General features: G+C 41.5%; 1 protein-coding gene across 2 annotated transcripts in view; it reads left to right on the top strand.

Moving 5' to 3' along the window:
* The window catches only part of LOC112463105 (POU domain, class 2, transcription factor 2-like), a 128,286-nt gene that overhangs the window by 17,175 nt on the left and 97,089 nt on the right, over positions 1–14,022 (top strand). For both annotated transcript variants that reach the window (XM_025029295.1, XM_025029297.1), the window contains exon 2: positions 9,390–9,422. In XM_025029295.1, coding sequence (XP_024885063.1) covers positions 9,390–9,422 — 33 coding nt within the window. The remainder of the gene's footprint in view (positions 1–9,389; positions 9,423–14,022) is intronic.

Here is a 14,022-nt window from a genome sequence, read left to right on the forward strand (position 1 = left end):
AGTTCGTAGTCGTTAGCTCACTGAGGGCAAGGGTCGAATTGTGCCGCGTTCCGAATTTACCGCTTTTGCGATTCGAACAAAAGTTCCTTTCGTTAAAAAAGAATAGAAAATCGATGAAACAATGCCACAAATAAATATTTTTTTATTTATTCTTTTGCGAGATTGAACTATCCGATTAACAACACCGTTTATGTGATTAATGATATTTTTGTCTTGGCTTTAATCCTTTTGGAAGGGGTAAGTCACGTTTAATCTTCCGTAGAGGTTTCATGACAGTATTGTGTGGTATCCGTTCATTCGATGGTATGAGTCGTTCTGTCGATGTGGGTGATTCATAACTACATTGTGAGAATAGTAAAGGGTAGCCTAGCACTCTGAAGTGGGAAATGGCAATTATGCAAAATTTCCACGAAAAGAAATAACACACACAGAACAATGGAAAATAACGGAAGGATGCTTGCGATGCTTTTGTAATTCTTCACATGTTTTGTTATTTATAATTCTACTCTCATATTATTGTACTTTGTGCAGAAATTAAAGTAAATACTTTTTGATTAATTCTATATCTAGCGAGCGGTATTATAGGCCTGATAATATTTTTTTGTTTAAATACGAAATATAACTTTTAAATGTATTGTAACATTATTGCACTTGACGTTATATGCACCGTTTTATTATTGAATTAAAGTGGACAAATGACTTAAGCGTCATTGGACGGAAAATGATCGTATAATTAATTTGAACTTAATTAGCTTAATTGGAAATCAATGTTGGTCACGCGACGGGACATTAATCGATAATAAAATTATTATTTTTGTCGTTCAGCATGGCATCTTAAATTTTACAGTCGCACTACATAGCAAATCCCTCTATAAAAATTTCTATTGTAAAAATCTGAAATGCAGAAAGGCATTTCTTTCTTCGTAGTTCTAAAAATCGCATTGTATTATTGATTCCGCCGACCGGTGTCGTAATAGCCAAACGGACTCTCGGCCGCTTCTCGATTGATTTCTCTTTCTTTTTTCTTTCGTTTCTCGACCCAGCTTGTAACTATCGTCAACAACGAGATTTTGCTGGATCTTAATATCGATTTATCGATCGTCGACTTCCGCGAAGTATCATAAACCCTCGCCCGTTAAGGCGCGGTTAGGACCGCTCGCCGATTTACCCGATGCAGGAAAACCGCGTACATCCTTTTTTCGCTCGCGTTCGTTTCCATTGCGCTGCGAGAGTTACCGCGGCTTCTCGCGCAACAGAGAGGAAATTAATCCTAAGAACACGACTTTTTGCCGATGTGAACACCCAAGTGACCACGACGTGTTCTAAACGCGCGAGGTTCGGGTGAAGCAATTTGCGTCACTTTGGTGTGTTAATGTCCATTCATTAACTTTTACCTACACTATAGATGAAAAAGCTTGAATTTATCATAAAGTGAATTTTAGCAAACTTATAGAATAATATAATATAGAAATAATAATGTAGAGCAACATATTAAGAAATTAGAATAATAAAATTGTAATAATAGATCTATATTATTTGATGGATTTAATTATTGCGATGATTATATTGAAGTTTACATTTACAATATCGCCTGTCATATGAAACGTGAGTTAATATATGTTCTTTCGGAGCAATATTCATTTTTTCATATCCGTGATTCGATTAGGCTAGTTAACACGTGTATAACGTTATTCCTCTTCATCTTATACTCACGATTGACTTCGGGTCGACGATTTCGCTATCGGCATGCAACTTTGACAGCATGATGTCGGAGAAAGCCGTTCCAATCTCAGCAAGGATGACAGTGTATTAGTAAAAACGACGGTAAGAGGTTCAGAGACGCTGCAAACGGGCCCCCCACGTAAAAGGGGGCCTGATTCGACGGGGATAAGAATGCCGCGCGCGCGCAAGACCCAGCTCGGCGGTTCGGCGGCAGTTTATGAGTCGCAGCGAGCGCGGTCGTAAAGTTTACCATTGCGCGCATAAACCGGCGCGATAATGATTACTACTTCCGCGCGGCGTGTCCCCCTCCGCCGAGAGGAAGTCGCCGTTTCGCGGATCTCGTCGTATCTCATGATCGGCCGTCGTTGAAGCTTTTGTTCGCGACCGAAGCGGGCGGGCCCCATTGTCCAACTTCTCTCTCGGCGCTCTCTCGAAGCCCTCGCTACCTAAACTCTCTCCCGGCACGAAATGCGTGCCTACCACCGTGGTCGCTTACTTTTTTGCCCACGTAACTCTCATTTTGATCAATTTGAGTTTTTTGTCGGGGCGGCAACCGTTGACTTTACTACCGAGACCTCATCTCCACTCCTCGCCGGCTCGTCCCGTCCTTTCTTCGTCTTCCTTTCGATTCCTTCTTTCTCTCCTTTTCTCCCTCCCTTCTCTCGTATCCTCCTTCTTTCTTCTTTCCTCTCGTCTTCCTCACTCGCGCTCGTTGATTACCTTTCTCAGCAGTCTCGCATCTCTTTCTCTCATACGCACGCATACGTTAAATCTCATCTTCTATCCCACGTGTTCCTTCCGTCGGCATAGTGATTCACTCGCTCGCTCACGTTGAGCTTCCGTGACGTCCGGAGTTCGGAGTCACCGATAGACGGAGAAGGGTACAGTGACGGATTGTTAGCCGGGGGCGGGTCTGATAGTTGGCACTCTTCTGTCTTTAGAGCCGCAGCGGAAGTGCCTCGTACTCGTTGCGAATTTCGTGTTTCGTGTACCTATAAACGCCCGAAAAGCAATGATTTCGTCTTCCGGCCGAACATTCTGCATTACCCGCAATTAGCTTAGTATTGAACATTAATTTCAAAGCTAATTGATTCATAAATGAACAAGCACTTGGCATATATAATTTAAGAATATTGAAGCAATCTGTGTGTGATTATATTTAATAGAAACAATTTAATGTAGAGTAATATAAAAATGTAAAAACGTAGGATATTTAATCTACCTGCTATAATATTATATTTTTTGCTAATTAATGTCTTGTAAACTATACATAAATTGCAAAGTGCGTTGCTTTTGCGTTCAATTGCTCGAGAAACTGATCGAAGTCTCTCGTTTGGTTAATCGTAGAATCGTACGTGACCGATCAAGTGGTCTTGTCGATTCGTGCTGTAAAGCATACCGTGAACGGAATCGTGAAGATCACCGCGCGTTGGACATTCTCTATTCGCTACGGTGAGATACAGAAGAACACGTGTTGCGTGTACACTGCTACCGTCATACGTGAAACGATAGTTAACAGATTTCCCCAAGTTGATATCTTTTTGTTTTAATTAACATTATTTATATATATATATGTGCAAGATGTAAATTAACACCTAAAGTTATATCTATAAATTTTCTAAATTTAACATAAAACATATTTTTCTTTAAATAGCATTTATGTTTATTAATACGAAATTTGCAATTTTTCTGAAGCGTTTTTGTCTAAATTAATATCCGCATTATTCGCAAATTATCCGCAGTGCTTCTTAATTAGCGATAGCTGGGTCACTCGAGACTCAATGGATATTTGTTAATTTTCGAAGATTACTTGTACATTTCTTTTACATAAAAAAGGTAAAAAATCTACAACTTGAAAACTGATGCATTTTTACTGCTATTTTATACACTATATTTATATCCGGAGCGATCTCTTGATTATCCAATAGAGTACTATATACGGATTAACAATACCCGGCCATAGTCCTCCGAAAGATACGTCTTCCAAAGGTTAATAGTTGCGCGACAGATTTGTTAACTGTAAGAAAATACATACACAAGATCGCCGAAACGAGACTTTCCCATTATCGAGTGAGAGAATGGAGGCTGGCCTCGAAGTAACAGCAATAAGTCACGGAAAAGAGTATAGTCGATGCTCCCGGAAGTAGAGTTGGCGGCGAATGAGCTAACGGATGGACACCGCGGACTATTATTTAACTCTAATTGATGATAGCTCGCAAACTGTTCCACATTGATGGTCATCGATAATCGCTAATGATTCCGATCTCTAGCGCACTGCTGAGGGGCACCGCGAAATAATCCTCTCGGTACTCTCTATCTAGTCTATCTTCTATCGTACGCGTGAGCATCTTCAAGACACACGCAAGTGTGCAATGATCGATATTTCGCACGAGAAGTATCGAATATTGGACATAGATATTTCTCTGTTCCTTTAACGGTACCAAATTTAAGCTTCTCACGTCTCTCACGACCTAGTTTAGTGACGAGCATATATGAATTCATTATAATGTAGTATATGAAAAGAACAATATCTTTATTAAATTATATTATTACATTTATTTGTTACAATTTTTATAATTTACTATAATATAATATAAATTAAATTCTATTATGCGTAAAGCATATTTCGAATTTTTTATGTGTATATGGAGATATAAATTATTTTCTATTATTAATATTAAAAATGGAAAAAATATATGAATACAATGAATAACATAAAGATACTGATACTTATTGTTAGCAAGACAAATCAAATAAGTATTAAAGTACTTTTGAATACCTTACGCGTGTTCATACATGTAGTATAGTGGACCCGCGTGTTTTCGAGGTATGAGACATGTCTTGTTTTAACTCGCCACTCATAGAATAGTGCAAGTAATCGGTTAATCGATAGATGGTCTCACGATACGTCGCCATGAGAAGCGGAATTCGCGTCGGGCAAACGAGATTGTTACGTCGTTTCTGCTATTTCGTGCGCAGGCGGGAGGAGGCGAATGACGTGTTACGGAGGTAGTTAACGGAAGAGTCCTCAGGGCTACGTACGTACGCTCAGGCCTATTGGTCTTTCTCTCTCACGATGAGAACGGAAAAAAAGGACGGACGTCGGTGGTACAAACGCACCCGCGGTGATGATTAACAGCCGGGCCCGGCGCATATCTCCCGGGCCTGACCGGAGAGGGTAATCGATTAATACACGATATCGAGTCCGCGCGTCTCTCTCGCGGCCATTGTTTGTTGTTAATTACACTGATACATCTAATCGACAAGCGAGGATCGGCTCCGACTATGATTCGGCGATTTGACCGGTCGCGGATGCGGACCCGGGCCTCCGACCCGGTTCTCTCCGAGATGTAAATGTTCCTTTAATGCAGATATCTCGGCGTCGCTGTACCGCGACGTCGAGATACCGGGCCAACGGCGGCATTGTTTGGTAACATTGTAACATTGCACCGCTCGTTTATATCTGCGGCGGGCATCGAATCCAGCATTCTAATTAATACAAGTCGACGCGTCACGGCGACCGGTTTCATTACGGACGCGAGATATGAAGCCGAGAGTTCTCGTTATGACATTTATATGCGAATGTATACTTCGCACTAATACAACGCGCGCAAATTTAGTCATACCGTTCGTAAAACTTTATTCGTACCTAATATTTTTTTCTTAAATTAGCTCACAAGTATTATATTATCTTTAGGCGCGAAAATGAGTACTCCAGAGATTACATTGAGATTATTGACATTATTATTAATTATTTTAGTTGATGATAAATACACCGTCGATTTATATTCGTCGATTTCTCTGTATCATCAAAAGTTTTTTACGATTTGAATGCACAATTTTCACAGAAACTTATATGCTTTTATAAAAATGATTCAAAATTCATTGCTTATCTGATATTTACAGACATGATTACTATGTACTTAATAATATCAAATTTTTCTATAGTATTTAATAAACGTATTTTTACACAATTAATAGTATAATCCATTCTTTATCTTATGAAAAAGCAAAAGGATCAGTAAGTTACATGTCATGAAATTACTTTGTGAATACTAACACGTAGGCAGAATTAATACTCTTACTTATACGAGAATAATATTGATTAAATGATAACATTGGACGGAAACTTATGATACACAGAAGTCGTTGTGTACGTCGGTCAATGTTTATATCGATATATACATACATAATATACATACCATCAATAAAACTCATCGTCAGGCAGTTAAGTTTAGTGTCTGTGTAGTAGTGCTGTTGAAAACATTGTGTCAGCAGTGTGTCTTTATCGTGTTTTTAAATAATTTCGGATAAATGGCACGAAACGATTAATGATCAATCGCTGGAATGCATTGGTAAGCAAATTCTTTTTCACGTATGTTTGTTGCGTAATTATTTACCCTTCTCCCGTTGCTATTTTATTATTAATTTATCAAAATGTTGAAATTGTTTTACACATATGTCAGAATAATCCAACGCAGAACAATCTAATTAATTTTCGAGTTTTTGCGTTTGATTGTATTATGTTGTGATACTGTGCTTTTATATATACATATAAATGTCATAGATAATACTCTATAAGATGTTAAACTGGGAAAAATATTCCTGATTTGAATCATATTTTCATAAAGCGCAACGAGTTCGTTTTAGCACCCAATTTACCTCCCACCTGCTCGAGGTTAGCTGTTAAATTGCCGGTTAATTGCGCGCGCTCGCTCGCAAGAACGAGCTGCGTTTCGCCGATGGTGCGTGGCCGGGCCCCAAGTGTCGCGTTAATTGCTGAACGTTAGGCAGGCTCCTCCCTCCCGACGTATAGGTAGATGGATGGATTACTTAACACTTGTCACGCCTCGCTAATTAACATTCAGTCATCTCCCTCTCGGAAGTGCTGCCCCTGCCCCTTCGCCGCGACGATGACGACGCGACAGGTGGAAAGTCGTTTAATATTTATCGACCATCGCTCCCGACCCCGTTGGCACCTTTGGGGCCCGATACACGCACCGGCCACGGCCCCGGCCCCGACCCCGGTTCGCTGCTCAATCAGAATTCGTGATGGCGCGCGACGCTTCATGGAAAATATTAGAATACGACGCCGTGATCGCCGATTAACGACAGATAAAACGGACGGGTGCGGGTGTCTCCTCTCTTTCTCTCTTTTTTCCTCTGCGACTGTCAACGTTGCCTGGTCTTGACAGGTTCTACGGAATTCCAGATGCAGAACGTTTCGTCCCGTCGAATGTAATCTGCGCGTTCGATCGCGACCGGGTGTCGGAGATGTGTACATTGTTGAATGCATGCGTATACACGGTAACTAATGAACGCGCGCGCGCGTGTTCAATGCCGTGGCATTGCTTAGCTGACTCTAATATTGACGACGAGATTCTTGGAAGATTGTCGCAAGATATGTTTTGTTGGTTGGAATTTTTGTTGGCCGCTTATCTGGATAACGCGCATGATCGATGCAAATAAGTGTAATGAAAATTGAGTGTATTTTATTTTAGCAAATAACCGTGCGCAGATAAATGTAATATTGTCATAACTATCAAGAATTATTATTAGTCTATTAGTGAAAATACGGCGACTTCCAAGTTCCTCGTCTACTAGATCGCAAATGTTTTTTAATTCCCCTGTTAACTTAATCAAGTGCAATTTTGCTTTTAATTAAAGTATATCTTGGAAAATTACAAGAAAACTGTTTCAAATAAAATTTTTATATAATTGTAAAATGAATTTAACAATATAAAAATTTCCATATTTATAACATGCGAAATTGTGTGTAGAAAGAAATCGTATTTTCGTAAAATAATGATAGTATGGTCGCACGTTACTAAATTTGCTTGTAGAGTCGCGGAGTTAATTAACAAACTTAAACAACATTTGATACGGTCAATGCTTGAATGGTTGACAGCCTGGGAAGACCGTGTCCCATTGGCGCTAATGCCGAGGCTTAATGACTATAGAAGTCGATGTCATAATTGAGAGAAAAAAGATAATGCTGGTATATCCTATATGAAGAACGACGTTAGAAGAACGGTTATGACATAATTACGCAAATACGTCGCGCGTCGTCTTATTTCACGCATCATTCATTTACCCGATGCTTCGGCCGGAAATTAGCGGTTACACGTTAACGATTATAATCGAATATATTTAATGATAATGATGAAACAATTCAATTAGCACACCTGATAAACATCATCTGTTTATAACGATAACTAGACAGATTGTTTATACAATGAAATTAGAGGAAAGGAGTTATTTAGATCTCCGTTGAGTTTACAGAATAATTATGGAAACCGCGGATTCTCGCAAGTGGGAAGGATTTTAATGATCCTCGATCGATATGTACGCGGTATGTACGCCACTGCAACGTGATATCTAATGAGGCTATTAACACGCTCTGCGCCGTCGAAGAAACTTGGACGGGCGTGCGTTTATGACAGCCGATGACCTACCTAGCGGCTTCCATTAGAGCCGCGTACGAGCGCCTTGAGTGAGACATTTACCGGCTCCCGCCGAGCCGATCCCTCGGCTTTAGCAGGTGCCCGGCCGGCCACCGCGCCGAGGTACCATTTAAAACTTCCTCGCTTTTACGCACTGCACTGGCTGTACGCGCGACGCGTGCCTCCGGGCCCGGTCCGATCCCGGGGCCCAAGACGCGCGACGACGCTATTAGCCGGCTTGGCGCATTAGCGGGCAACGTGCGTGAGGATCGTCGTTACGTAAGTTCCCCATTACAGCGCGAATTACAAGCGACTCTCGTGGCCGCTTAGAAATCACTTACGGTGATCGGCTTACCGGCGATCATGGTGCGGGACTCGCGGATTGGATAAATTATCGCTGGGAATTTTCTATGTACGTATGCAAATTACGAGCAGGAAGGAAAAAAAGGCAGCCGGCTCGCTTGAATAGATCCGCCGTCGCGATTGCGCCGAGATTGCGTCGATTATATCGAGTATGAATCACGATCGCATTGCAATCGTCATGGATGAACGAGCTTGTCGATGTGCGTAGCGCTAACTTCTTGTGTCATTGAGCGGATGAGAATTAAAAATCAACTGCAAAATTATCCGCGGAGGCTTCCTCTATGCGACGTGACGCGTGTAATTTAATACATATTGTTTCCTTCGATGTGAATTCACTCTCGGGACTCCCGATATATATGCATGCATTCAACCTTGTTGGCTGGACAATCCTTTCGAAATGAGGTAGGAATAGAGTTATTACTCTGCCGGCAGTAAATGATAATTATTCGAAATTATGACAATTGGAAATCACGATGATAGTTCCGCGTATATCACAGCGTGTGTAATAGATCATCGAGTTTACATTTATCATGAATATTACTACCGTAAGATAAGGTAACGTTATTATGAATATTTTTTCTCTGACACTGTCTGAATAATTCCAGAACTTTATTTTAAGAAGTTTTTTTTTATATCTGTTCGAGCTTATCTTGTCTTACGTTATCATTTATCAAATGTAATTAATAATCGCGAGACTCTCTCTATGGAAATACATATTATGCGATGTTCTATCTCGATCGCAGCGGGTGCCCTTCAGTGGCCCAAAAGGCCAGCTAGTACGAACCAAATACGAATAATTAATCGCCCCACTTACGGTCGCGGAGCTATGGCTAATCGAATGCGAATGCTTTTCTGTTGCAGATTCGTGCGAACCCGTTGCGGAGCGACCTTACGGTGAGTGACTCACGATCTCAATTTCCCAGAGATTACAAGACCGTACTTACGCTACTGTAAAAATCGTCGCGGAACCTTCTATTCAGTATCTTCCGTGAAAAAAATATTCTCCCTATTACGCAGTCTGTGCGCTTCGAAACGCGTTGACTTGACTCGCCGTCTCGACTCGCGCAATTCGCTTCCATTCAGTGCCTCATTCGCCGTTGATTTCATACGGCATTGCGAAACACGATGTAACGCCGCTGGGTGCCCGTTCTCTCTCTCTCTCTCTCTCTCTCTCTCTCTTTCTCTCTCTCTCTCTCTCTTTTTCTTTCTTTCTCTCTCTTTATGCCTTTTTTACAGCGCGCACCGGCTCGATCGTGCGCCTATGCAAACACGTAAATTAGATCGAATTCTCGGAATAATTACCTCAAGCGGAAAGTGTCGGCGGTCGACTAGTTTTATATTGCAGACACACTAGACCTGGCAAAAAGCGGCTCAACTGTTCTCAATTGTAATAAGTAACATCCGTATTTTCATAAAAATAGTGAGAATAATTTCTAATTGGTAAAATAATTTTGACCAATTTCTCATACATTTACATACAAAATATAAGAATAATAAGCTAGTTTTTATAACGTCATTCGATATCGGATTAAAAATTCAATTCTTTATGGTTTTTGTATTTTTTTCACAAGCTTTAATTTTCGACTTTGCAAGATTGGCTTCGTTCTTCCTTCTCTTAGTACCTTCCTCCGTCGACACTTTCGTATTCAAGTTCAATGACGATGAATCCGACGAGCGAATCCAACGACGGTCGGAGAGATGTTTCGAAAAGCCGTCCATCTCTGGGCGTGATATCAAGTCGGGGGCTGTTAGGAGAGCATAAAAAGCCGCGTTGTGCATCCGGTCGCGTCTCCTCTATGCCAGAAGTCGTAAAATTCAGCGTTATGCGATTCGGGGCCTGTGTTTTGTCCCCCTTTCGAGATTATGATTATCCCAGCAGTGGCGGCAGCCACCGTGGCTAATATCACGCAATAAGCACGCCGGAGCCCAAGAAAGCAACGGTCTATCTCTCTCGCTCTCTCTTTCTCTTTCTCGTTCTCCTGCTCTCTTTCTCGCTCTGTCTCTCCCTTTGGCTTCGTTCGTCTTCGTCCCTCGGTCTTCTCTTCTTCTGTTTTCTTCCTCTGGTATATAATATGTGCCACCAAACCTGATGGTGTAAACGGTCATCCAGTGGAAACACGTGGATGGTCCAGGACGGAGGAAGAGAAGGCCATCAAACGAACCGCGCAGCCTTGCGAGGGCATTCTAACTTTCCTGAAGCGACTCCATCTTCACGGTCTATCGTACGTTTGAGAATACAGAGTCGCGGTAGTTGACTAGGTGTTGCGTCGTTGATGGTGGCGGAATGTCCTGAGGGTCTATTGGGTTGTTCATATCTTAAACACAAAGTATCCCATGATAACAAAACGACTTCTTCTCTTGTCTATATTATATTTATTATATACTATTTTCTCTCTTTCTCTCTCTCTCTCTCTCTCTCTCATAATAAATTTTTTTTTAAATAGGAAGGATCTTATCTTTATTAAAAATTAAAAATTATTTATAATAGAGTATTTCTAGACGAGCGGACGCCGAAGAATTCTTGTTTCGGCGAGTAGTCGAGGTGGTTGAGATTTTCGGGGGTTGCCGAATCAACAGGTTCCGGTTATGAGAGTGTAAAGCGTTTTGAATCTGACCCCTCGAGGGGCATGAATCCTTGGGCGCGAATCTCGATGTAGGAGAGAAAAAAAAGGGCGAATCTTGTCCGTGGGGGGTCGTGTCAGGCGACTGCTCTCCCGATCGGTGAAATTGCGCGCGTGTGTTACGCGCACATATGTATTAAACGTTGCGGGGGTAGTCTGCCGACCCCACGCTACGGGGGTGGCTGACAGCCGATTAGGGCAAGACGGGAGAGAAGCCGAGGGCCCCCACGGAAAACTTAAAATAACATCGCTCGATCATCCGAGTGTCTTCGCAGACAGCCGACGACGCCGTGCTTCGCCATTCAAACGTTTACCATCTCGTCATCTTCCGTTGCTTCCTGCTTTACCCTAATCTTCGCCCGCGAGTGTTCTATTTTGCGATCAACCTGTCTTCAATTAAATCGAGCTGTTTATTTACATGTTTATGATACATGTGCGATAACAACAGATCTTTCGTTAAGAGATTATATTACATAAAAGAAAATTAGTCATTTAAAATCAATCTTTTAAAGCGTATATTATTTACAAATTTACAATGAGTTCCATCAATTATCTCGTAATTTATTTATGAGACACTAGCAAAATTATAAATATATTTTTAATACTTTATGTAATTTAAATATCTTATTTATATTTTACAATTTTAAAAGATACATTTATCTATATTAGGTTTTCATTTATTCGCATATGTAAATGTGTAGACTTTGACATTATTAAACAAAAAGAATGTAAGATGAAACTTAGATTTTTCGCGTTTGAAAGATAAGAGAAAGATATCGCCGAAATATTTTTAAGTTGCTTTGACGTTAGTCAAAGAAAATTTACGAAACAGTCAGAGGTTGAGCACCTCTTCGATGCTCATTACAGAGCGTCCCGCCCCCGGCGGCGGATAATCAGGGTGTATGGGGGAGTGAGGGGGGCGGGGGCGGTGGGTGACCTCGCCCGGGGCCTTTACTCTCCTCTTCTTCGCCCTGCCACTTCCACGTCTCTTTACTCTGTTCTTCCTACCTGACGGAGTATGTCTTTCTCTCTCCTTCCTTCTCTCTATTCTCTCGTCTCTTTTCCTCTCGGTGGTATCCAAGTCCTTTCCTCTCGACGCTTTCGTCTACCAACTACCTGCGAAGGTGACGGAACAGCAGCTCAGTTTTACGAATTGCGATCCCGTCGGTACTTTACATTCGGTGTACATTGCTTTCATCTTCATCGCCTTACCTTCTATCGTTCTTCTTCGAAATTAGAGGAAATTTTATCTACGTGTACCTTACGGACTGAATTATTTTACTTAGTTTTACCTTGCATAAATGACAAACTGAAATATTTATATTAATTTCTTCTTAACAATAATAATATAATATAAATTGCAATTGTTTCTTTATATAATACTAAATATAATTCCATTATTTCCGGGAGAAACATAGAGCCTGTATAAGATGCCGTCCGGTTGTTATATACTTGTAGAACTTTTAGAAATCGTAGAATTTATGACAGAGATAAGTGATTAGCCAATCGCACCATATAGAATATTAGATAATTATCTAATAGCTTCACTTATATAATACGATCATTTATCTTAATTTTATCTTCATGTTATAAACATAAAAATTTATTATCACGAAATAGTTGTACAAATACAACACTTTTAACAGAGCAGCCGCGATATTGAGCGCCTCGATATTCCCGAGATAAGAAGATTAATCAATGGCGCGAGAGAGAAAGAGAGACACCAGCTATTTGGCTGCGAATAATAATGATTATGGGCAGGTACTCTCCACGAACAGGAAATGGCGTTGCTGAACGTCGGTGGAGGTAGAAGGTGAAGTTTTTTGATTCGTCTGCGACGACACAGCGAGCCGTGCGGTTGCCTTCCTTTTTCGTGGTTCATTATCTATGCAGAGTCCGGTGAAGAGAGCGCGGGTCAAACGGGACAGAAGGGAGGGAAGGAGAAAGGTCCGGGGTCAGGATTCACGAAGAATTGAGAGTTTCGGGACACGCCGCTGAATAATTGGAATCCAAACAGGGGACTCGGTGCTCCGTGCGGATTCTCAACCTGTGGATCCCACTATTATCCTTGGAAGAAACGTGTCCGCGTAAGGATTAATGTTACGGCACACACGATGTTTCGACGTATCTAAAAACTGGTATCGAATGGAAGTGCCTTGCAATCCGAGCCCGATCTAATTTGCAAAGAGCGCGCGCGAGAAGCGAGCAGACCCTCCGCGCAGGGGCATCTGTTACGGTTCTCGCAAGCGCGATCAAAGAAATTTCTTCCGCGAACACAGTAATTCCACTCGTAGAATACTGGTAGAGCCGCTCTCTCTCGTCTCCGCTCCGATCTTCTCAAAAACTGTACGCACGCTCCTCGAGCGCATTTCCGAGAAATTTTATATAACCAACCGTCGTTGCCTATTCACAGTACTCGTTCCCTCAGGTTGTCCAATACGCGATGTACTGATCTTTTCGCCGTTACGTATCGGAATGTGACGGTACTACGATGATGCTCGATCGCTCGTTTATCCCGTTACGAGTATTCTTTCTTTCCCTCACGAACGCATCAGCCACCGACCTATCTCAAACTCGTTCGATGGGTGTGCAAGAAAATATTGATGCCACTCGCCTTAGAGACTCCTCACGCATCCTTTTGCCTTCTCTAAAATGGTCAAGAAGGCTCAACGGACCGGGGAGGTAACGTGCGGTCAAGATTCTGCCCCGTTTAGGGATTGACGAGATTCATCGCAAATTACTGATCTTAATGACTGGCGAAACGAAGATGACTTTATACGTTAATGAACTTTATTCTGAATATGAGTTAGGAAATAAAATTTTGCTTACAGAATCACGTTTTACATTCGCGGAGATCCGTGTAAAGTTGGAGA

This window comes from Temnothorax curvispinosus, unplaced genomic scaffold, assembly GCF_003070985.1.
Source record: "Temnothorax curvispinosus isolate PA1 unplaced genomic scaffold, ASM307098v1 QBEX01013028.1, whole genome shotgun sequence".
In the NCBI taxonomy this organism is placed as follows: domain Eukaryota; kingdom Metazoa; phylum Arthropoda; class Insecta; order Hymenoptera; family Formicidae; genus Temnothorax; species Temnothorax curvispinosus.